General features: G+C 42.5%; 2 protein-coding genes across 9 annotated transcripts in view; one reads left to right on the top strand and one right to left on the bottom strand.

The window, feature by feature from the left end:
• The first annotated feature begins 35 nt into the window (after positions 1–35).
• On the top strand, positions 36–10193 carry PSMC2 (proteasome 26S subunit, ATPase 2). The gene is made up of 12 exons (XM_064656781.1): positions 36–177; positions 2373–2410; positions 4758–4839; positions 5805–5904; positions 6227–6358; positions 6991–7063; positions 7207–7302; positions 7556–7720; positions 8230–8317; positions 8986–9188; positions 9737–9833; positions 9925–10193. Exons 1-12 carry the CDS (start codon positions 108–110, stop codon positions 10080–10082), a joined length of 1302 nt encoding a protein of 433 aa, XP_064512851.1. The 5' UTR covers positions 36–107; the 3' UTR covers positions 10083–10193.
• A 2053-nt stretch (positions 10194–12246) lies between these two features.
• The window catches only part of SLC26A5 (solute carrier family 26 member 5), a 33376-nt gene continuing 22203 nt past the window's right edge, over positions 12247–23419 (bottom strand). For 5 of the 8 annotated variants that reach the window (XM_064656773.1, XM_064656774.1, XM_064656772.1 and 2 more), the window contains 10 exons: positions 22358–22471; positions 21977–22054; positions 20482–20577; positions 19621–19727; positions 18573–18642; positions 17042–17134; positions 16025–16147; positions 14924–15130; positions 14616–14670; positions 12247–14052 (listed from right to left, as the gene is read on the bottom strand). In XM_064656773.1, coding sequence (XP_064512843.1) covers positions 13922–14052; positions 14616–14670; positions 14924–15130; positions 16025–16147; positions 17042–17134; positions 18573–18642; positions 19621–19727; positions 20482–20577; positions 21977–22054; positions 22358–22471 — 1074 coding nt within the window. In that variant the 3' untranslated portion in view covers positions 12247–13921. Of the gene's footprint in view, positions 14053–14615; positions 14687–14923; positions 15131–16024; positions 16148–17041; positions 17135–18572; positions 18643–19620; positions 19728–20481; positions 20578–21976; positions 22055–22357; positions 22472–23419 lie in introns of those variants that run through there. The other 3 variants (XM_064656776.1, XM_064656777.1, XR_010430975.1) reach the window with 3 other exon arrangements.

Here is a 23419-nt window from a genome sequence, read left to right as displayed (position 1 = left end):
GCCGCGGCGCCCGGGGGGGAAGGAGATGCCGGTGCGCGGGCCGCGGTGCACCCTGGTTTGCGCGCCGGGCGGAAGCGCGGCCGTGCTGCGTAAGGGCGGAGGGCGAGATGCCGGACTACCTGGGAGCCGACCAGAGGAAAACCAAGGAAGAGGAGAAGGAGGACAAGCCCATCCGGGGTGAGGGACGAAGAGGGGGAGACTCTCGGAGCGGCGCCCGGGTGTCGGGCGGGGGCGGCACGACCGTGCCGGGAGCAGCTGCCGGAGCAGAGCCGGGAGCGGCGGGGCCGGGGGGCTGGATGGGAAAAGAGGGATTAGAAATGTCCCTGAGGCGGCTTCTGGCCTCGGCCGCTGCCCCCCGAGTGCCGAAATAAACACCGGTGTGAGGGCCCGGCTTTGGGAATTCTCGGGGAGAATAGAGAAGGACCGATCGGGGCGGGGAGAAGAAATACCGTGTGAGGCTGGTCGGGAAAGCCGCCGAGATCCTCAGAGGAGGAAGACAGGATACCTTTTTAGGTCTGGTTGTCTTGCAAGAGGCTCCTAAAATGCCTGATCTGTTCCTCGTGAGAAAAACAGGCTTTTTGTGGTTCAGTGATGAGTTAAAAGATCAATAAAACGTGATACAATAAAAAAACTACAACTCCCTGAAAGAAGGTTGTGGTGAGGTGGGGGCCAGTCTCTTCTACCTGTCTGTAGCGAGAGGACCAGAGGAAATGGCCTTGAGCTGAGACAGGGGAGATTCAGATCAGATACTGGAGAAAAAAATTGTCACTGTTGGGGTGGTCAGGCATTGGAATGGGCTGCCCAGGGAGGTGGTGGAGTCTCCATTTCCCTGGAGGGGTTCAAGAGGCATCTAGATCTGGCTCTGGATGACAAGGTTTAGTGGCTACATTGGCAGTTCTGGGTGGACAGTTGGACTTGATGATCTTAAAGTTTGCCACTTCCATTAGTAATTCAGTGGCAGCAGGAAAGGGAGAGGTGGCAGGTTTTTCCGAGCACACCTGCACAGTGTGAAAATTCCTGTTTGCTCCTTGTGCTTGAATTAAACGTGCCTTTTTATTTCAATTTAATGTGCGTTTTTATTTCACATTAGTAAATATTTAATGATGCATCTAGGAGCTCAAGCAGGGCAAAATGTAATCAGTGATGGACTTTGAACTGTTCCCACTCAAGAAAGACTTCTAAATTGCAGCATCACAGTGTTTAGTAGCTATAAAAAAAAATCAATGGGGTAATACAAATAATCAGGAAAGAAATAAGGATCAACATAAAAAGTCCTCTCAGAATATATATAACACATACTGCACCCAGATCATCAGTACTGTGTGGTTTGTGCTCCATCTGCCTTAAAAAGATACAATGGAATTAGAAAAGAGAGGATACTGAGAGCCAGGAATGGTGGATGGAAACAGCTTTTGGGGGAAGGGAGAGGGCATGTTGAATGTGTGTTAAACTGCAAGTGATGTGAAAGGGAGCAGAGGGTGACAGTAACAGAGAGTTCTGGTTTTTTTATTTAATGGAGAAGGTTCCCTGGAGCCTCCCTGCAGGACTATGCAGAACTGAACACATGGAACAGCCAATGCTGCTTGTTCTTCTGAGGGAGTTCTGAGGCTCAGGTGAAAGTTTTAGATTCCAGGCTTAAGTCAAGTAAAAGGCAGCACAATGCTGATTTAAACCAGGGGATTCCTTCCCGTGTATTTTGCTGAAAGTTGCTGAAAGTTTGCAGGGATTCAAAAAACCAACGTAAATATTCACATTAGCAAAGTTGTTTAAGGGTGGATAATAATGTGTGACCCAGGAGCGGGGCCTTGCCATGTATTTGCCACATTTGTGAACCTTCCTGTTTGAGAAGGGATATTAGGCCAGACTGTTGGTCTCGTTTAATCTGACCCTTCCCACGTTTTCTGTTTTACAATAATAAAACTAGTAGTTTACAGTGCTGTTTTGTTACTGAGACCAGCTTAGATTTGCTGTTCCCTGCCCACACTGAGCTTTTTGGAAGAGAGATGTCATTGGCAGAAGGTGGTGACAATGTTCTGTTGATGCTTTCTTAGACATTTAGAAACAAAAAGTTAAAAAGATGAAGTTTTCATATCTTCCATCCTTCCTTTGTGCAGTCAGGAAGCTGGAAGAGGCAGAACTTGCTTGCTGTGAGCTCTGGGTGGTGCAAGTTTTGGGACTGAAGAGAGTAGCTGGAGACCCTGTTTTGTTTTTCTTGGCTGTCTGATGCCTCTTTGTTCCACTTTGGTTCAGTGAAAAAGCAGAAACTCAAAAGAATCTCTTTAAAATAAATGTGTTCATCTTTTAGAAGCAGAATCGATGCTGTTGGCTTTGTTTTTAAAACTGGAAGCTAAGTCTCTCCTGTCTTGTTTCAGCTCTGGATGAAGGGGACATTGCCTTGCTGAAAACATATGTAAGTATCCTACACTTATGAGAGTGCTGAAGACAAAAAGCAGTTCCTGTTGGGAATGGAGTGCAGGAGTGGAGGAGTGTGTCATTAGGGAGTAGTTATTAAACCTGCTTAGGCTCCTAATGCTTTTCTCTCCTGCCAAAATCTTCTCTCCCTTTTCACCGTCCAATGAGAAGGCCCCAACCCACAACCCTAAAAGTAATCCAGTGGGTTTGTTTGCTTGGAAGTAATTAAGGGTTTCTTTATTTTTGTTTTGTATCTCATGGCTGATCACCACAGGCATCTGACAGCCAGGGCTTTACCAGGGCTTTTTCACTCATCAGTTTTCTTGGTTTATAAAAACAATAACTTTCAGACCACTCCTGCCCTCAAATTGACTTTCTTTTAGCATCATGTTAAAAAGCTGTCAGAGAGGGATACATGCACCTTGTCCAAAGGAACGTAGCATTGGGATGCATTTTCCATGGACAATAAGGCTTAAAATGCCAATCTCCCCTCTCTGCTGGTGTAGCAGTTTGAGCCACATTAGAAATCTAAAATCCAATTTTTAGGCTTCCCCCACCCCTTCTCAACAATTTATCCTAACACCGGAGAGAAACTTTCAGGCCAGAGGCTTCTTTAGGGAAAGGGGAAAGTATATACATTTATTTACACAAATAAATACTATACAAACTAAAGGCAACTATATATATATATATATATTACATTACTATCAGTCAGTCATTTCAAGCCCCTCCTTTAACTTTAGTCCAGGAGCAGCCTTTAAGGCTGATATGTAACACAGTCTTTTGCTGCGGGAGTGCTCTGGGCTCCTGAACACTCCCTCCTAACCAAGTTCCAGCAGTTGTTTGTTGTAGTCTCTCCTCCTCATGAAGTCTGAGAAGATAGCTTTGAGTCCTTGCTCTCCTGCTGCTGGTGATTCCTCCCTCTCGGTGTCCCACCTTGGTTCATAGGCTGCTGTAGTGTAGCTTAGTTTATCAAGCGTCCACATCCTGGAATCCTCATTCCTCCACATCAGTTCTCAGCTGCCCCCGGTCAGCTTCGACAGGCAACTCTCGAGCTCTTGGCTCGTCTCCAATTTCACCTGGGATTCTTCTCCCAAGCACCGAGCTGATTTATCAGCCCGTCCGCTTGGCTCTGCTCAAGTGCTGAGCCTTAAAATCCACCCCCCACCAGCCTAAATGCAGTGGGGGGAAAAAGCCCCCTAGCCTTGGCCACAGGCAGCTCGGTTCAGTTATGCACTGTCCCAAGCGTCCTGCAGCTGCAGGGGGGGGAAAAGAAGGCCTGACCTCCTCCCTCTTACCTCAGGTGCTGTGAATCTCTTCCTTCACAGCACACACTCCAAATGCTGACTCTAACTCTAGCCAGAGGCTGTTGGGGGGTCGCAGGGCTCCCCTCTCTGCCCCAGAGGGGAAGAGAGGGAGCCCAACCACCCCCCTGGCCTTGTCCACCTACACGCAGCAGACACCAACAGCAAAACAACCAAGACAGAACTGCCAACCGTTTCTGGTGCTGTGATATGTGATTTTGAGCAGAAGCGAACAACATGGACAGTGATTGGCTCTCCAGGGAACACTGCCCTGGCACCCAATCACCTCTGAGCCCCCCCAGCCTCTCAGGGGGGCCAATTTCAAACTATGACAGCTGGGAAGTCCAGTTGGTCTGTGAAAGAACTCTTGAAAGATGAAACTTGCAGCTCAGGGCATGTCTGGATTTGAGCGTTTGGCAGAAGTGTGAATTCTGTTGACACTAAGATGCCTCTACAAAGCTCTGAAGTACATCTTGTGCCCGCTGTGGCTTCTCTTCTCATTACCAGTGGTGTGCAAAGGGATCTTGTACAGCAAATCCAGATCTGGATATGCCTGTGTTAGGCAGATCCAGATCAAAAAAAGCATTTTATCACAAGCAAGAATTGTGATTTGCCCCATGATCTTTCTGCTGTCTTCTGCAGATGATAGAAAGTTTGAGTAAGGCACTCAGAGATGGTCTTCAGATAGTGTATTCAGAATTCTGTCTATATGTGATTTTTAATAGGACTTTTTTAAACTTCTGACGAAATAGTTTAAAAAAATAAGGCTGAACAAGTGTAAAAGAAAAACAGGTCCTTGAAGTTGACAAATGTGGAAAATTTCCACTTGCACAATTAGGCAATTGTCTGTAGCTGCACTTCACTTTTGCAAACAAAAATATTGTTACTGGAACTTGATTCTGTCTTTTTTGGCTGTGCTCAATAGTTGGCTGTTGCACCAGGACAGTCTGTTGAACATCTTGATGCTCAGCTGCTCTTGTCGTGTTTTCCTAAACATGAGATAATTTGAGTTATGAAATCTACGTGATATTCCTTTTCCAGGGCCAGAGCACGTACTCAAGGCAGATCAAGCAAGTAGAAGATGATATTCAACAACTACTTAAGAAGATCAATGAGCTCACTGGTATGTGCCTTTCTTGAGATGGCTTTCAACAGAAGAGCCACAGATACCAAAACAAGTGTTGTAAGCAGCTGATTTTAAATAACTTCTGCATTGGTTTATTGTTGTTATTTTTCTCAAGAGAATGCAGGGGTTTTTTTGGTAACATGAGATTTTTGCTTTGTAGGTGATGGGTTTTCTGATTGGGCAGGGCTAATCAGTACATCTGATATTGTAATTTTGTATTTTAACACATTTTTAATCAAAACTGTAATTTTTATGTATATAGCAGCGGCATGAAACAAATGCTCCTTTCTGACACTAGATAATGAAGTAGTGGTACCAGTCCTTGTGTAATGAAGGAATGTGTAGCAGAACAGTTAGAATTTCAAATCAGCTGGGTTAAAATCAGTAACAATGGCAATTAATTTGTTTCCTAATTTTTCTTTGTTTCACTGACGTATGTTTGTGGCCCTGTTGCTAATCCTGTAGTGGCCCTCAGTTTTGCCAGGAAGACCACAACTTCTCTTGTAGAATAACCTTGATTCTCTCAAATACGTTGTGGAGATGGTACTTGTTGTATCCATATTTTGGAAGATTTATGGAGGTTTTCATCTGTGGGAGTCCTTTGGCTTCTGTGTCTCACACTGAAGCTTTCCCTCAGTGAAAGCACATGCAGAGTTTCACTCCTTCTCTGGAAGGTAGACATCCACTGTCTGTGATATCTGTGTCAGGCTGAAATATTCCCACATTGCAAGATTGTATGAGAGAGTGGCCAGGCTGGGATCTGCACGTTTAGCTGCAGTCACGTGACATCTTTCTTTAGGAAACTTGTTTTTTAGGAAGTCCATCAAAGACACATGTGTGAGTGTGTTTTGGAGGCCTCTCAAGAAGCTTCCTGCAGGCTTATCTCTAAGGTTTTGGTGTGGGAAGGATTGCTCATGTCCCATTTAGCTGCTTCTTCCTCAGCTTGTCTGTCCTGCACACAGGAATCAAGGAATCCGACACTGGCCTGGCTCCTCCTGCTCTTTGGGATCTGGCTGCAGATAAACAAACTCTCCAAAGTGAGCAACCATTACAAGTTGCAAGGTGAGTGTGCTCTTCCTCTTTCAGTGGAGCTCCATAGTGTTAAAAATGTGATTTATAGCTTATGTGTAGACTTCTTTAAAAAATCAGGTTCGCATGTTGTGCATATTGGAGGTGCTTTTTACCACTGAATCATAAAGGAACTGTGTTACGTACTTTATACTTGTACTTATTCCTGCAACTATTGTATGATGCCATAATAATGGAATTACAAGTGCAACAGCTATTTTGGTGTATTTGGGACATAGAGTTTCTTATCTTGATGCTTATGCAGATAACAAGCCAGGTTGTGTGCCAGGAGGTGTAACTGTGTGTTCTGTATTAGGTGCACGAAGATAATCAATGCAGACTCCGAGGATCCCAAGTACATTATCAATGTCAAGCAGTTTGCCAAGTTCGTGGTGGATCTCAGTGACCAGGTGGCACCTACTGACATAGAAGAAGGCATGAGAGTTGGGTATGCAAAGTCTTTGTGTTCTTCCGAGTCTTCCTGGAGAGCAAAGCTTTCTCTGAGTTGTCTCATGTCTTAGTTTGACATGTCAACACCCATAATTTTATTTCAGATTTTTGCTGCGGTTGAAATTACAACACTAATGTCTTTCTCTTGGAAGCTGGTAGCTCACCTGCATGCTCTGATAGAGTCTTTTGATTTTGATGTTATTCTGACAAAAGCCATATATAACAGACTGAAACCTTTCAGTCTGGGCCCCGATAGCCCCAGTTCTCAGGGAGCCTGCCTAGCCCAAAGTCTGTTTCTTCTCTGGCACTTGCACAGTTACAGGGCAGCCAGGAAATGTTCACCGAGGAGATGAAACTTTGAGAATCAATATTTTGCCAGTTTGCTCTGTGGGATATTTTGAAAATTAGTTTTCAAAATACTTTGGAATTAATAGTTTTGGAAACCTTAAAATTTTCTGCAGAAAGAATTCCAGTTTCTAGCTCATCTGACTATTAGCTTTCAGGGCTGGGCTGTCTTCATGCCAGAGAAAAGAACAGTTTAAGAATTCACCTTCTCATTTACAGAGTTGTTTCTACATTGCAGTTTAATTAACCGGTGTTAAAATAATGGTCTTTATGCTTTCTCACCAGGGTGGACAGAAACAAGTATCAAATCCATATCCCCTTGCCTCCAAAGATTGATCCCACAGTCACCATGATGCAAGTGAGAACTCCCTTTACTTACTTTGACATTGCTCTGTCTTGTAGCTGTGATTACTTTAGCTGGATTTTGTTCTGGGCTGTGAAAGCCTGGAGAGATTAACAGCACCAGGCCGGTAACTGCTCCCTCACCTCTTTGTTGTGCAGGTAGAAGAAAAGCCTGATGTCACTTACAGTGATGTTGGTGGTTGTAAAGAGCAGATTGAAAAGCTGAGAGAGGTGGTCGAAACCCCTCTGCTTCATGTGAGTAACCTGCATATTGAAACCTTTATTATTTTTGAAGTATTCTGGTCATCTGTCAGCATCTGGAAAAGCAAGAAAAGACAGTGTAGCTGAATGTAAACAGCGGAGTGAAAGGAAGTCTGGTTTTAACAAGTGAAATACAGCTTAGCCCACTTTATATTGCTCTTCACTGATGATTTTCTTAATTTGTATTCACGCTTTGCTGCACATAATCTTTAATTTGCACATAACCCTGCCTTCTGTCTCCCACCAGCCTGAAAGATTTGTGAATCTTGGGATTGAGCCTCCCAAAGGAGTGCTGTTGTTTGGGCCACCTGGCACAGGCAAAACCCTCTGTGCCCGTGCTGTTGCCAACAGGACTGATGCCTGCTTCATCAGGGTGATTGGGTCTGAGCTGGTGCAGAAGTATGTGGGAGAGGTAAGAGCAAATACTTGAGGGAATGTGGAGGGATTTGCACATTTCCCTTACGGGGACCAGACACTGCAGTGGCAATGAGGGATGGATGGACTTGGATGCTCCAGGTACAGGTGGGGAAGGAGTTGTCAGACAAATTGCTGCAGGTCAGGCGATGGGGAAAGTACCTGAGGTTTGCTGTCACTGATGAAAGGGGTTTTGCAGTGCAGAGTTCAGTCTGTGGTTCAGGAGGGACTCTGGGATTAGGATTCTGTTCCCAACTCTGCCACTTATTTCTTACTTGGCCCTGAGGTAAATTATTTCATGTGTACTTCTAAGTTCAAGAGCAGTAATTTTTCTCTCCTTTATAAATTGCTTTAAGCATCCATTTTATGAATGTCCTATTATATATGTGAACAAATAAAAAGAGTTTTTTCATTGGAAACTTAGAAGTGTCTGGGAGCATGAAAAGTTTGATAGTTTTCCTTTAATGTGCCTCAAAACTCTAACAAAATCTTACTTTTTGCTTTCAGGGAGCTCGTATGGTTCGTGAACTCTTTGAAATGGCCAGAACTAAAAAAGCTTGTCTTATATTCTTTGATGAGATTGATGCCATTGGAGGTATGTTATTAGAGGCTATAGTTCTAATCCCGTATGAGAGCTTCCAGGTTTTCTTTTCATGTTGTAGTTCTTTATCTGGAGTGCTGCATTTCAAGAAATGTGCTTGTAAACACTGTGTTAGCAAAACTACTCCCAGCACACCCCATGTCTAGGAAGCTGTCAGGAAGTGGTTTATACAGCCCCTAGGAGAAGCCATTTTTGTACATTTGGAACACCCAGATTATTTGAACTTTAGTAAAGAATCTCTGTATTATGTTTGCAAACAAGTATTGTTAACTTAAACCCCCTTCAGCTTCTGGCCTACACACCAAATCTTTGTTACTGCCTGAACACTGAATTTTTTTCTCAAAGGAAGTGCTTAGGTCCTTTGAAGTAGAACAGTTTTTATACAGACAAGGGAGGATTTTGGTTGAGGGGAGGCAAAACAAACAAACTACACTTATAAATTCCAGCAGCTTGGCCAGTTGTTACACAGGGAGGTACAGGCCCTTTGGTACGAAGGATGAAGATCCAACAGTTAGTTTATCTGACAGGTAGCAGCACTAACTCTTGGTTTGAAATGCGTTGTTTCCAAATAACCCCCTCACACCTTTTTAACTCATCACAAGTACTTGGGTACCATCTAAAATCATTTCCCTCGCTGTGGAATTCCTGCATCCCCTCTCCAGGTGCTCGTTTCGATGACGGGGCCGGGGGTGACAATGAGGTGCAGCGCACGATGCTGGAGCTGATCAACCAGCTGGATGGGTTTGACCCACGGGGCAACATCAAGGTGCTGATGGCCACAAACAGACCCGACACTCTGGACCCGGCGCTGATGAGGCCCGGCAGGCTGGACAGGAAGATTGAGTTCAGCTTGCCTGACCTGGAGGTGAGAACACTCTTCCACAGCCAAGTGTGTTCTGATGCCAGAGTGTTTCTTCAGTTGGGGCTTTATTGTCTGGAAGTTCATGAGAGTTAACAAAAGCAGGACTCTTAACTGATGTGAAACTATTTGGAAATTTGGGGGATTAAAGGTGTGCCAAAGGTTTTCCCACACTGCACAGATCCCACTCCTGGCTGAGAAGCCATGGTGAACAGCTGTAATCACTGCTCAACAGATGTTCCTGCCTCAACAGATAAAAAAATCCTATAACTAGATCCATGATACAGTTCAGAAGTTGGAATGTGTTTTCTTTTGGCTCTTTTGAGAGAGATTACTTGAGGTACTTCCATGACTAAAGCTATTTTTAAAGCTATTTTCCTAAATTTGTATCATGGAAACTTAAACATTCCAGTTCAGACATGGGAAACTATAGTTGGGCAGCAAATACAGGATGTATTTTCTATGTGCCCATGCTGTGGATGTGGACAGTTGCAGGCTGGAGTCATCATCTCTTTCATGCCATGAACACCTCTGTTCTCCACCCTTTTTTCCAGGGGCGAACTCACATCTTCAAGATCCACGCTCGTTCCATGAGTGTTGAGAGGGACATCAGGTTTGAGCTGTTGGCTCGGCTGTGTCCCAACAGCACAGGTGAGCTGAATGTGTTCAGTTATTTAAACAATTCTGTGTGTGCTCTGTCTCCACTGTCAGTGTTGAATTGTTTTATCCCTTTCTTCCCAAGGGGCCGAGATCCGCAGTGTCTGCACGGAGGCAGGAATGTTTGCCATCCGAGCACGCCGGAAGATTGCAACGGAGAAAGATTTCTTGGAAGCAGTGAACAAAGTCATTAAATCCTACGCAAAATTCAGTGCTACCCCCCGCTACATGACCTACAACTAATGCAGGGAATGTTTTTCATGTTCCTCTTAAACCTTCTGCGGAACACAAATACAAGTGTAGTAATCAATGTTTTGTTCTTGGAAGCCAGAAATAAATAGAGTATTCCAAAGAGCAGGTGTGTGTTCATTGCAAGGGTGTTCTACACCAGTGGAGTATTGCTGCTGCAGGGAAAAAAATCCCAAAGGGATTCTGGTAACACAACCTAAAGGAGTGAGATAATTTTAAATCAGATACCTAGGCAGTGTTAGACATCCCAAGTTTGGATTTCTGGTCACCATTTACAACCCAAAATTTGTAATCTGAGCCATAGAGGTGTGAAGGACCCTTAAGTTTCCGGGTCTACTGAGAAATGTTTGTGTGATGCTCAGCACTGAGGTGTAGGTCCGTCCTAAGAAAACTCGGGAGCTGCCACTGGAAGGCATGTGTGATGGTCTGAGTCATTGCCCAGCTTAGGGAGAACACAAAAGGACATTTTTTTCTCTCCCCAAGTGAATGCTCTGGTACCATCACAGCTTGGTTGTTTTTCCTCCAGTGGTTTTCTTCATCCCTTTTGATGAGATTCTTTGTTTCTTACAAAACATTAAGAGAGTCAAGGAGGAAGAGGTAAGTGTAATTTCTTAGTGCTAAGGGAAGAATGATTGCTTCTCCCTGATCCTGCTCTAAAACACTTTGACATCAGTCCACTAGTGTGCACTTTGATGCGTTGTATGATTTGTCTGAGATGCCTCTACACACAGAGGATGACCATGAGAGACACCCAGTGCTCCATAGTTGGGCAGTGGCTGATAGTTGTTGGCAACAGGCCTTAAAAGGTTGATCGTCACTCATCTGACATGTTCCTGTAGAGCTGGGTGTGCCTTCATCTTCCTATTTTCAAGTGTTGCATTGAAGTGGTTCTCTGGAAGGGGGAAGAGCTTGAAGAAATAACTGAGGAGAAAACTGTTTTTGGGAACTGCTTTGTCTTGGAAGTGAGAGTTTTATTTGGTCTCATTTTGATAAAACTGACATCCATTTAACAAGCTTAAATTGTGAAGCCACTTTTATTTTCTTTGAAGAGGAGTGTGTGCAATAGGGAGAGTGTACACAGCACATGCACTGGGTTAAGATTTTGGCTGGTGTCAGTATCTTGAAAAAGCAAACTCAGGCAATTCTGAGTTTTTGCCCATGCCTGCTGAAGAGCTCATCTCAATGGTTATGTGTCCTTTTGGGAAGAATATGTTGGGGAGAGATGCTAGTTTATTGGTGGGACACAATGCTTTTCATTTTAAGCCCAAAAGGAAGGTGGTTGAGAGAGCAGCACTGACAGTATCTCTATTTACCAGGAACAGCACTCGAAGTCAAGTGTACCTTCTACTCAAGAAGGATAAGTGAAGTATGTAAAGAGAGTTTCAATCTTACAGGTATCCTAATTTATATCATCAGTACTCCTGCAAAAAAAGGAGGGGGAGAGGAATGTTACCCTGATTGTTAAAGGCATCGAACCAGACTTGGGCTATGAAGTGGCTTCTGCTGTGGTGGGGCTTCAGCAGCCAAGGGGTGGAGGCATTATCCTGTCCATAGAGACAAACTGGAGAGTGGAAGGAGGTGAGCCCTGTTACAGGTTTAAAGGACATGGGTTTGTTTAATCTAGCACTGACAAGCCTAAAGCAGGATTTAAACTTAGATAGCAGTCTGTTAATCAGTGCAGGAAAGGGGAAGTTAGTTCCCTTTCCAAGAGCTAGCTCAGGCTGGCAGCAGGAAGCAGTGCTTCAGCTGGTGGCAGCAAAGCACAGGAAGAGACTAAGCAAAAGCTGCCAGGTTTTGTTTTACTGGGTCAGTCACCAGCACTGCTGGTGGGCTGCAGGAGCACTAGTTCACATGGGCTGGGATCTGGGACTTCCTTGGGCAAAGGTGCTCAGTCCAGCATTCCAGCAGCTCCCTGGGAAGTGCAGCTGTTTTTACCAGGATGGGAGACACAGCATTAGTTGTATCCCACAGAGGCCGGGCAAGGAGAGGGTTTCATGGGGTGAGGGAGGCAGGAGGGTGAGGAGCAGGAACCGGCACAGCAGGGAAGACCTGCCTGGAGGAGGCAATTCCTCCTGGTCCACCCCTTGGCAACAGACACTTGTATCCAGGGGCCTCAGCTTGTCCCTCATACAGAGTCTCACCAAGACAAAGTGGAAAATTTTGACAAGTGACATCACTTTATTTTGGAAGTTGATAGAATTTCAATGTGAACTGAAGAGACGACGGAGTTAAAAACTGAAGCTGCGACAAGCTGAAAGTAGAAAAATATACTGTATGTAGATACAAAGGCTTGTTGACCTGGTTAACATTATAAAATGTACCAAAAGTTGTTTAAATAAGCACACACAATGTGTTAACATGCATGCACTTCATCCTCTGAACTCCAGCTAAGCAGCAATTTCTGATGCAGAAAGCTTCCTATCCCAATTGGCAGGGGAGTCTGAGGAAATAAAACATCTTCCCTGACTTCCCTGATTCTTGGGAAACCTGGTTTACCTGAAGCAAGCCCTAATCACAACGGAGCCTGAAGCAAAATGAAAGTGTTACATTCTGTGATCAGAAGTGAGGAAGGTGTCTGAATTCCCTTATGTACAGGGCCTGTGATTTGAGGGTGCCAAATGTAATGTCACTGGTGTCCCACTTCCCTTGAGCTGTCAAAATAAGCTGCAGAGAGACAGATTCCTACCTCTGCTGAGCTTCACAGTGACTGTTGGGAGGGAAACACATTGAAGATTTCTTTCTTTTGCATATTTTCCATTTTCATGGTTTTCATCTCACACCTCAAGTGAGGCAGTACCACAGCAGCCAGGCTGACAGAAAAAAACTCCCACACTACTGTTTCTTCTAAATAACCCAAACATGTAACATTTTTGAGTTCTATTGAACTCTATTTCTCACAGCACTTAAAAGCTGAGGCAGAAGCAGCACTACTGGAAGATGGGCAAAAGAAAAGTACTTCTTTTTTTTTTTTTTTTGGACCACTGAGACTTTAGACCGTTTCTACATTTTCATTCCAGCTTAAGAGGCTGCATCTAGGGCACCAGTTCTTAATTTAAATAGACTTCACTCAAACCAGTTTTGTCTTCAAATTTTGAAGCTAAATTAATTTTAGCTTAAAATCAATTGTATTCTCTTCTAGAAAGTCTAACTAGGTTTTGGCAGTAAAAGTACCATATTGATAACGTAATAATTAAACAATGAGTTTCTGATTCCATGTTCACTCATAGCAAAAATGAAGAGTTGAGTATAGTTGAGACAGGTTAGATCTTTAAAAAAACCCAAACAACTGTACCATCCAGGGTTAAAAACAGCAGCAGTTAAATGCCACCAGTGTGAATTCATTAATCCAGCTGGCAGATTATTATAAATTGTATGAATCTGTTGTATGCAAATGTTGACATCAGGCTTTAAAAGCTATCTAAAAAAGTTCTTTAAAGACACTGGTACAGTGTATTGCACTTGCAGACAGTTACTTCCTGCAAGATCCCACTTGTAGTGAGTTAAAGTGCCCATTTTCTCAACAGGAACAGGAATGTCACCTTGTCTACTAGATTTTGACTGCAGCAGAACACACTGAATTTTCTTTTCTTGCATAATTTTGTGCTTGTGTATTGTTGGAAGGCTATACCCTGATTAAAGGAAAACATTCAAGAGCATGAAGGCTTCCAATTCCTTATCCACTCTTCCTACAAAAAATAAGTACCACCCTATACCCGTAGATACAAACAGCCTTAGGCTCTCTTCAAACTGTGCAAATTAAATATTCAGAAAGAGTCTCCATCAGCATAAATCTGGCTTCCATTCTGCTCCATGCCACTCTTCAGAGGTCAAAGTCAGTCTGTGAAAGCAGACCCATCTTTCACTTGGCAAGCAAGGACAGCATCATGAATACTGTGAAACAGCAACTCTCTTGTTACAGCCTTATCAAAAAAGTTCAGTCTTGACAGCTCATTCATAACAGGGCCTACAAAACAAAAACACAACACAACATCAGCAAATAAACCCAAGTGCAGAGATGGAAGGCAATGGCATCTCAGGAAGAAGATAACAACTTATTCTCTTACTTGCTGTTACTTAAAATATTTAAAATAGCCAGATGGATCCCATGCTACTTCTACTTCAAAGAGGCAATTCTCTTATCCAGACATACACAGAGCCATATTCTTGGCAGAACATGCTACAATTCCAAATATTGGAATCTTGGAACATTTCAGGCTTTTCTTCTTATTACATTACTACAACAACTTCAAGACACAAAATTTAGTGTAGCATTTACAACTGGCCAGCTGGAAGAAATGGGAGCATGATCTAGTGCTCACAGTGTTCATTACATCAGTGCTCTACTTTCACTAAAGTGAAGGCTCTAATGCACAGGGACTTGCTTTTCCTCAAATCCAATTTTACATGCAGTAAGTGCTGATTCTACTGAGGCACCTGGCAGCAGAAAATCTGGGAGCAGAGGGAAAGAGATAAAACACAGTGTCTCCCATAAAACTCACAAAAAGAAAAAAACAAATCTCATCTCACCACTACAGCAGGCAATGCAGACACAGACACCAACTTCTTTGTATTCTTTTATAATCTGCAACAGAGTTAAACTGAAGTTAAATGCAGACATATCATTGTACACATCACAGTTCTGGAAGCCAAATACTGAGAAAGCTGCACAGTCCACATTCCCCAGTATTCAGCTAAAACTTAAAGGATTAAAACAGTGATTAGGTGAATTATTGGATTGTATTTGAGTGGGCAGTCATGTCTCATGCTTACAGGTTCCCTATTAGGTATCTTAAAAGTTTTCTATGGGTTTTTCTGGGGAAAAAAGCCCTACTTACTGATTTTAGTGTTTTTGCTCCAACTGAATCCACAAAGTTCACCGGGGTGAAATCCAGAATTAAAGAGCGAATGTTGGTTTTGGTCTCCACAAAATGTTCATGCTCATCAGGAGACACGGCTTGTACACCAGAATCTGCAAATTTTCCATTCACGGGTAAATCATCATTTGCTATCTCGTGTTTTACACTTGCTTCTACGTCATTAGTCTGGGAGAGAGGATAAATAAAGCTTAATGACAGTAAGTGCTTCTTCAATGTAGATCCCCTTCCTCCCCAAACTCGGCTGTTCCTTAAGCCTTTAGAAGGTGTTCAGCTTCTAATCCCCACAGAAACTGGCTCTGCTTGCACACGTACTTCCGCATCCTGCACATATCAAGGTTTATTCTCTCATGCCCAGCCTTTCTACAGTCACATACAAGCAGCTTAAAGCTTCACTCTCAGGAGTGAATTACCCATTTCCTTCAAACACTGACACCTGTTCATACATTTTTACTCCATTTCCTTGTCTTATCCCTGCTGATCCTGTCAAGCCCTATATATGCAAAAGAAACAAGAGCAATTGGGCTCTCAAGTTAGGCCTGGTTTTGGTTTCTCACTGTAAAAAGCATATGCCAGCTCCCACCACAGAGATGAGTTTAAACCTGGATAAAGGCACAAGCATGTCCCAAACAACCCCTCTCAGTGTGCCTGCCCCACTTAGCCAAGCCAGGATCAGGAGGATGGCACCTTTTTATTACAGGGGCTGCTAATTTGAATTAATTTTATTATATCTTATTTCTACATGACCATTCCAAGTGCGTGGGGAGGAGCAGAGGGAGAGTCCCTCTGATTTCTGCCAACACCACTGCTGAGACAGTGTGACAGTGTGGAGAGGCTCTGTGCCACTGTGTGCTACCTCAATGCAATCAAGGTCCAACACAATTATCCAATCCAGCCATGAGCCTCTGATCCTAGCGCTGTCCCTTCAGTGACCTGTCCCCACTGCACAGCGCTTGCTCCCTAAGCCTTCCTCCTACCTGAGTAGCACTTTGCACCTTGTATAAACAAGAATGGTAACCCCAGAAAGCAGCATCTTCTCTGATAAAGCAGGTCAATATTTACCGAAGAACTCACTAGTTTCAATACAGCTTTCTTTCGGTGCTCATTTGCTGCCTTTATTTCCCTGGCATGTCGCTTCTGGGCTTTTCTCCTCGCTGCTAATATGGCACAAGGGTCCACTCCAGTCTGTCACGAGAAGAAAGCACAATCCGAGGAGATTCAGCTTGTTAGGATGACATTGCAGTATCAACTAGCACCGAATTAATCACTGTCATAAATTTAAAACACAAGCCTGCATTGTTCAGCTTCCCTTGGAAGGAGTAAGAGCAGTATAAAGAAGGAATAATCTTGGCAAGCACTGTGTTAACAAGATGAGGGAGAGATGCATCTCATTCTTTTCTTGAAATCAGAGAGTGCTGTGTTGCAACCGAATGCTGATTTGAGTGCAGAGAGCGAAGGGGAGAGAAGTGCATTTGGGCAGTAATCACTAATATCTCTTGTTTTGTGAGGGTCAGCACCACCCACCTGTTTTGTATAAGACTCATCATGGGAGCTACAGAAAAATTTTTCAGAAGTTAGTACAGGTGCAATTGCGAGTGGGTCAGGCAGTTCTGCCATTGCCATTCCCACCCACCCAAACCACTGGTTAGACAGAGATGAGGCATACTCTGTATGCAGGTAATTTGTTCCCCATGAGAGTCATCAAATGCCCACAGTATTCCACGCTCTTACACTCCAGTAAAGTTAGTCACTGAACAAGGAAGCTTTTATTCCCATTTTGCTTTCAGTTCAGCAACTAATTTCCTTCTGAAAAAAAAGATTTGACCAGTTTGTGCTCTGCAACCACCATTCATGAACAGTCAGTATTAAGCTACACTTTGTTTATTCCCTCCCACCATATTGTTGCTTCCTAAGATAATTTGTATTTGATTGGAGGGTCACCTTCTCATATATCACTGATCACCAGGGGCCACAGGCTGAGAAACATTGTGCTAGGGGCTACACAAAAGGATCTGAGTGTGTTTCAGAAGCCAGTTTGAATTTTCAAGACACAGACATTAAAGAATTTGTTTTACTCACCTTTTTCTTCAGCGCACTTGCATATGACTCACTATTAGCAAAATAAAGTGATGTATTAGCTTGAAATATTTTTATTCCAGGATATTCTTTAACCTAAGGAAAATATTGGATGGGCACAGTTAAATATAAGAAAAGCACCTGTGTGATCACAAGACACACAAACATGCAGCAGAGTAACAGCCAACCCTGAATGTCTCTCAGCATATGTTAAATAAAGAAGGTTGGCATTGTTGCAAGCAAAGCGAACCAAAAGATCAGAACCTCCCCCTTTCCCAGTGTAATACTACACACAGTTAATGCCTGGTAACATTTCTCCTTCTTTATAACAACCATATGTACAGCCATAAAAAGGAATTAAATATTTCCAGTTCTCTGATGTTGCTATCCTGCAGCTGGTATTACTGTGAGCAAATCATGCAGATCTAGGATTGCATCCTTTTAGCCCCCCTTTCTACAGGCATAATGACTTACTTCCCTCTTTCTCTCTCTTTCTTTCCTGACTCCTCAGGTACCAAGAAAACAACCTTTCAAATCTTTAGTTTTAACCAGACCTTCAGGCAGGTCATACTTTAAATGCAGTCACCTCCAAAGGAGCTGAACTCTGACATTTTACATGCAAATGACCCAGCCAGCAGCAGAGCCAGCCTGCCATATGCTGCCAACCCCATTCTTTACCCAGGAGGAGGAAATGCTGACTGCATTCAGTGTAAGAGAAAAGGAATCTCCTCTCCTTTACAAACAGCTATAAACATGCCCAATATACTTCTGCTTTGCATCATATTTAAAGCAGAACTGCTGGTGAGAGAATGTTTTCAGATTATAGCATCATCTTTTCACACAGGCTTTTACAGACTAGTTCCATAGTAAAGGGGATGTACAGCCTTCATAGCAGCATCTCTGAGAACATGGCAGAGGGTGCAGAAAATTGTTTTTGCTGTTTGTGAATAAATAGAGCACGTTTATATCCATTACACTGACAAAATGCAATGTTTTCACCAACTTTTGGTTGAACAAGATGACATTTATAAGAAGCTAAGTGCATGGTGAGCAGTTGTTCCATTAATTATGCATATTTAACGAGCAAGGGATGAGTGGAGGCAGGGTGATGGTGTTTTGAACAGTTTGTGCAATTCTGAAGAACATACAAGTTTGGATCCTGTGTTCCATGGATTCCATGCTATACAGACGCACAGGTAAAGAAGGTGGTCTGGTATGCACTTACCTACATAGCAGGTTTAAGCACTGGTATTCCTATAAACCTTACCATTTTGAACAAGCTAGTACGATGCAACTAGTAAAAAGTTACTTTTGATCACTTCCTGGTCAAATGTACATGCAGCACAAAGAGCTCACGTTTTGAACAAAACAGTTTTTACTACTAAAACCAAATTCATCATTTTTCCCTTCAACACAGGTGAATGCTTGGCAGACAGCACTGTATGTGCAGTGTGGTAGGGCTAAGCACCAAATTGCCACAGCTGCCTTTGCTCCACCACATTAAACTCCTCCATGCAGAAGAACACACTCCTACCTCTTCGTACTCTTCCACATCACAGTAGATGTCAGTGTCAGGAATCTGACCAAGGATTCTGTATTGAGGACTAGAGAGAAATGGAGACAAATGTTTCAGTATTATCAACTATAAAGAGGAAAAGTGAGTGTTTGATACTGATTGAAACTTATTTTAAATGGTCGCTGAGCAGGGCCTGTTGGGTACAAGAGTATCTAAACACGGTCAAATGCAGTCATCAGTTTACGGCAGAACACACTAAGAAGGAAGTTTGCTTCTGTCAGTGCAAAAACAGTTTTTAAACTTAGCACTGTAATGCTGTCATTTGTTGAAAAGCAAAGTACATTACTGTTTGCAAGAACAAAACTGTATAGAGATGGCAAAAAACCAATCTTATTCTGCAGAGTGAAAAATCTCACAATTTGCTTTCATTCCAAGGCAGACCAAAACCAAGACTTTTATAGAGTTTCCACCTAGATGTCCCAGACCTTGAGCCCAGAAGCCTCACATGACAGTCCAATTCACACATGCAAGAAATCATTTCACTGTAGACCTGGAAAGCTTCACAGTAAAAGCTTTGTCACTTTCAATGGGGAGAAGTGACTTGAAAAACTACAAGAACAGGCACAGTTTTTTTAATAAATTAGAACTTTCTTATAAAGTACCTAAATATTCATCTACTGATACCTGGACACAACTTCTGCTTGTCTATGACAAGTAGTGCACACAAAACATAATCACGTACTGAAATTGGCAGCAAGCAGATTTAAATTTTCAGACTCTAAGCATAAAAAAAAAATAAACAAGAAGATTAACCAGTATAAGAAATCAAAAATCTTCTGTTTATTACTGAGAGTGCAAGTTCATGCCCTCTACAAATTTTGTTCTCAGAAAAAGAAAATATGAACCCTGGATCAGAGCCAAAGGACATGACCTACATTAGGAAGTAAATTCTACACTGCATGAAGTTGAAGAGGGGGGAATGGACTTCTGTTTATTGGCACCCCTTAAACAAAAAAAGCACACAGAAGATCAGCAAACACTAATTTTGATAAAGAAGAAATCTGACCTTTGTGTTCTGTAAATAACGGTTATCATTGCAAACGTTACTGCAGTAAGCAAACCATAGTCTAGTCCCAGGAAAAGAGAAGCCACAAAAGCTACCACCCAGATGGCCTAAAACAAAGAGAAGGTCTGAATTATTATGCATCCTTTCCTGTTAACAACAAAAACAATAGCATAATCCAGCCTCAAAACCCATGTATCACTTGTGTTCAGGAATAGGCTACAGTGTAATCCATCAGGAGAGCAGACTGGAATTGCCTTAACCTTTCAGAAGAGCATAAAGGTGCTCCAAAGTAACATCTGACAAACTGTCATATTAATGCCTTAACTCCTGTTCTCCAAGGAATCCTGTGCTACCATCAGACTCCAAATACCTCAGGATTAAAAAAAATAAATATTCAAGGCCCACAAGTAGTGTCTCACTTAGTTCCATCAGTCCAGGAGAAAAAATGCCACCAAAATGTTCCCTCCAATACACTCTTAATTCTGTCCCACTCCAGCCAGGTTTTTGGTTCATCTTAAAAGATGGCAAACACCCTCAAGTAGTTTTCTTTGTTACTCTGTTTTTCAGATTCTTCTCAGACATTCCCACAGCCTTCAGTGCAGTTCCTATAGCAACACTGCCAGAGCTTTGCTTTGACTGACTATTCTACTACTACTTCTGACCTGAGTTACAAGATTGTTGAACAACAAAAATATTCTTGTCTGCAACAGATCACTCTCCCAGGGTACTTACAGCATCAAGTCTTAATGTCATCTGCAATGCAACACCAATTTGTAACTCCTTGATAAGGTTCTACCCTGTTTTGGGAGTAGCAAAAATGCCATGTAGTGGAATATAGGCACTGAGCTGTGCATTACTCACCAGCTCAATCTTACTGGTTCTCCAGAAGTGTGTGACATCTCCAAACTGTTTAAACATTCCTTTCAGGTTCACCATGACAATTGCTGCCAGCACTGTCTAAGAACAATACACAAATGCAATTTTCAGAAGCAAAATAAACCCAATGACAAATAAGAACTTCAAAGTATCACAAATAACTGTATTTCTATGCTTTGTACAACTGATATAAGTCCACTGAACAGAAGTTCTATTTAAAAACCCATACCTTTTCAAGCAGTTCAGTGGACATATGCTTTTACTGCAATTGCAGAAATGGCAAACTACTTCAGTACAGTTTGATTTACTCTTTCCCAGCAAGACAAATCACATATGCCTATGCTCCATGCTGCTACACTTATAGTGCCTGAAGCAGTAGACTGTAATCTCAGTTTCAAGTTTCTCTACAATATACTGAAACAACTCCTGCAACAGTCACATAGGTGTAACTCAAGGTCCAACTTCTATACAAAGAAACAGGAATTGTGTACCATCCTTTGCACGTCACCAGAAACAAATTTTTTTTTAAAAGTCAGATTATACTTATTCACATAAATATATTTTTATATAAACAAGTACAAGTGCAGCAAAACCAACTCACTATGCTGAACCCAGCACAACCCTCTACTGGCCAAGCTATTACTTTTAAGTTTTTAACATCAATCCAGACAGAACTCCTATGCTGCAATCAAATGTGGTCAGCAGGACCAGAGCAGTGACCATCCCCCTGTACGTGGCACTGGTGAGGCTGCACCTCAAATTCTGTGTTGAGTTTTGGGCCTCTCACTACAATAAAGACATTGAGATGCAATGGAGCTGGTGAAGAGTCTGCAGCACAAGTCTGATGAGGAGCAGCTCAGGGAGCTGGGGGTGTTTAGCCTGGAGAAAAGAAGGCTCAGGAGTGGTTTTAGCACTCTCTACAACTACCTGAAAGGAAGATGTAGCAAAGTGAATTCTTTTCCCAAGTAAAAACTGACAGGATGAGAGGTTTAGACTGGATAAAAATTCTTCATGGAAACGCTTGTCAAGCATTGGAATAGGCTACCCAGGAAGTGGCTGAGCCACCATCCCTGAAGGTATTTAAAAGACATGTAGATATGGCACTTGGGGACATGATTCAGTGGTGGACTTGGCAGTTCTGGGTTAACAGCTGGACTCAATGATCTTAAAGGTCTTTTCCAACCTAAACAATTTTAAAGGGGAATTGCTTGAAAGTATCATCTTTATGTTCTAAAGACAGAGTCCAGGGTATCCAATATTAAAAAAAAAAAAAAAAACAACAACAAAAAGCATGCTGGATCTTTCAAAACATTATTTATTTCTAGGTTAACTTACAGCAAAAGTGCATACAAAATTTAAAGGCTCTGGATCACGCGCTAACTATGTTGCTTATTAACCCTCCTAAAATCTCTAGTTTAAGTAATACTCATGGGACTCTGTTCACTGACAATGCAATGCCTAACATGCAAAACACCCTTACCTGTGGAAGAGGTTCAAAGAGATATCCAACAGCCACAAGTACCAACAGAACCATAATTGAAGAGAGAGCACCTGCAATCTGAACAAAAGAAGCCAGAAATTATTTATAAGTGCCCTTAAGGGGCAATATTACTGATTAGCTATCCCTTGTGCTTTCAATAAGGCTAGTTGTTCAAATGACTTTTGATTCTCCCTCTCAGTTCACAGATTTTAGCTGTTTCTAGCTTTCTATCTTGGCCAAGTCTGGATTTGAAACAGGGGAAACTCCAGTTATTTATTCTGGCCCAGGCAGAAAAACACGGTTATCTAGCTAAGCTTCAGGTTTTAGTTTTGGAGTTCAAGAAAGAAAACTTTGTTTTGCACAAAATTTGGGTTTACATACCTGAGTTCTTCCACCGGTGCTTTCCTGAACAAGACTCCGAGACATTGAACAGGTGACTGAAAAGGTTTGGAAAAACGACCCCACAGAATTGCATATTCCCAAGGCAATAAGTTCCTGTGTTAAACAACAGAGCAAAAAGAACTCAGAGGCAGTCATACCTTGCAGCTGTACACAGCTGGAGCTATCCATACATATTAACAACCGCATCTTATTTACAGTGCTTTCTAGCAACTTCATTGTTGAGAATAAGCAACCTAATTGCACCTTATACTTGTGGTTCTCACACATGCAGAAGTTGATGCATGTTAAATCATCTGTTAAATAAAGTCTGATGAAATATGGGAGACATTTTCCATCTCTAAATGTTACAGGAATGAATCAGTCTGAAAACGAAAATGAATGTCAGCATTGCTTGGTTTAAGGATTCCTTCAACGTGGGGAGAATTTGAATTTTAACCCTGAATATACATGGAAAATGGTTTCTCATGCAAAAACTATTCTTTGCTTCCCACCCTAAACTATGTGTTTAAAAACCACAAGCAGCCTTGCCTATGTTTCCATGGATGGTAATCCACTGCTCTACATGAAAAAATCCCAACGTGTGTCCACTGCTTCATCAGGAAGATCCCACATAAGAACTACTACCATAAGTAAGATCAGAGCTCCATCTACCTCAGCACTGTGTTTCTGATGCCTAAGAAATGATTTGCTTGTAACAAAGCCTCCCCAGGCTACTCTGCCTCTTGTTATTTGTGACTGGTTTGTGTTGTACATTTTCAATAGTTCTCAATGAGTTTTTCTCTTTGCATTTGAAAATCCTTTTTTTGATTCATTTAAACACTTTGCATGCACTGCATACTGTGACAAGGAGTTCTACAGTTTAACACCCAGGAGAAGCAGCATCTGGCACCTCCTGAGGAAAAGATCTAGATGCTTAACTCAGGTCAGTGACAATTAACATAAATAGAGCAGATTCCATTCATGCAGCCACAGATTTGTCCTCTTCTCTCTTTGGGTAACAGAGAACAAGGACATTAAGGATGAGATGCGTCTGATCAGATG

The sequence above is a fragment of the Pseudopipra pipra genome, chromosome 5 (assembly GCF_036250125.1).
Source record: "Pseudopipra pipra isolate bDixPip1 chromosome 5, bDixPip1.hap1, whole genome shotgun sequence".
NCBI lineage: Eukaryota > Metazoa > Chordata > Aves > Passeriformes > Pipridae > Pseudopipra > Pseudopipra pipra.
The sequence above is the reverse complement of the archived record's forward strand: the minus strand, read 5'-3'. Positions and strand labels throughout refer to the sequence as shown.

What these genes read in the sequence shown, in the direction of transcription:
- PSMC2 (XM_064656781.1), top strand. Translation starts at nt 108, where the DNA reads ATGCCGGACTACCTGGGAGCCGACCAGAGGAAAACCAAGGAAGAGGAG. An exon ending in GGAGGACAAGCCCATCCGGG is followed by an intron (nt 178 to 2,372) that starts GTGAGGGACGAA and finishes GTCTTGTTTCAG; the next exon opens with CTCTGGATGAAGGGGACATT. An exon ending in TGCAGAAGTATGTGGGAGAG is followed by an intron (nt 7,721 to 8,229) that starts GTAAGAGCAAAT and finishes TTTTGCTTTCAG; the next exon opens with GGAGCTCGTATGGTTCGTGA.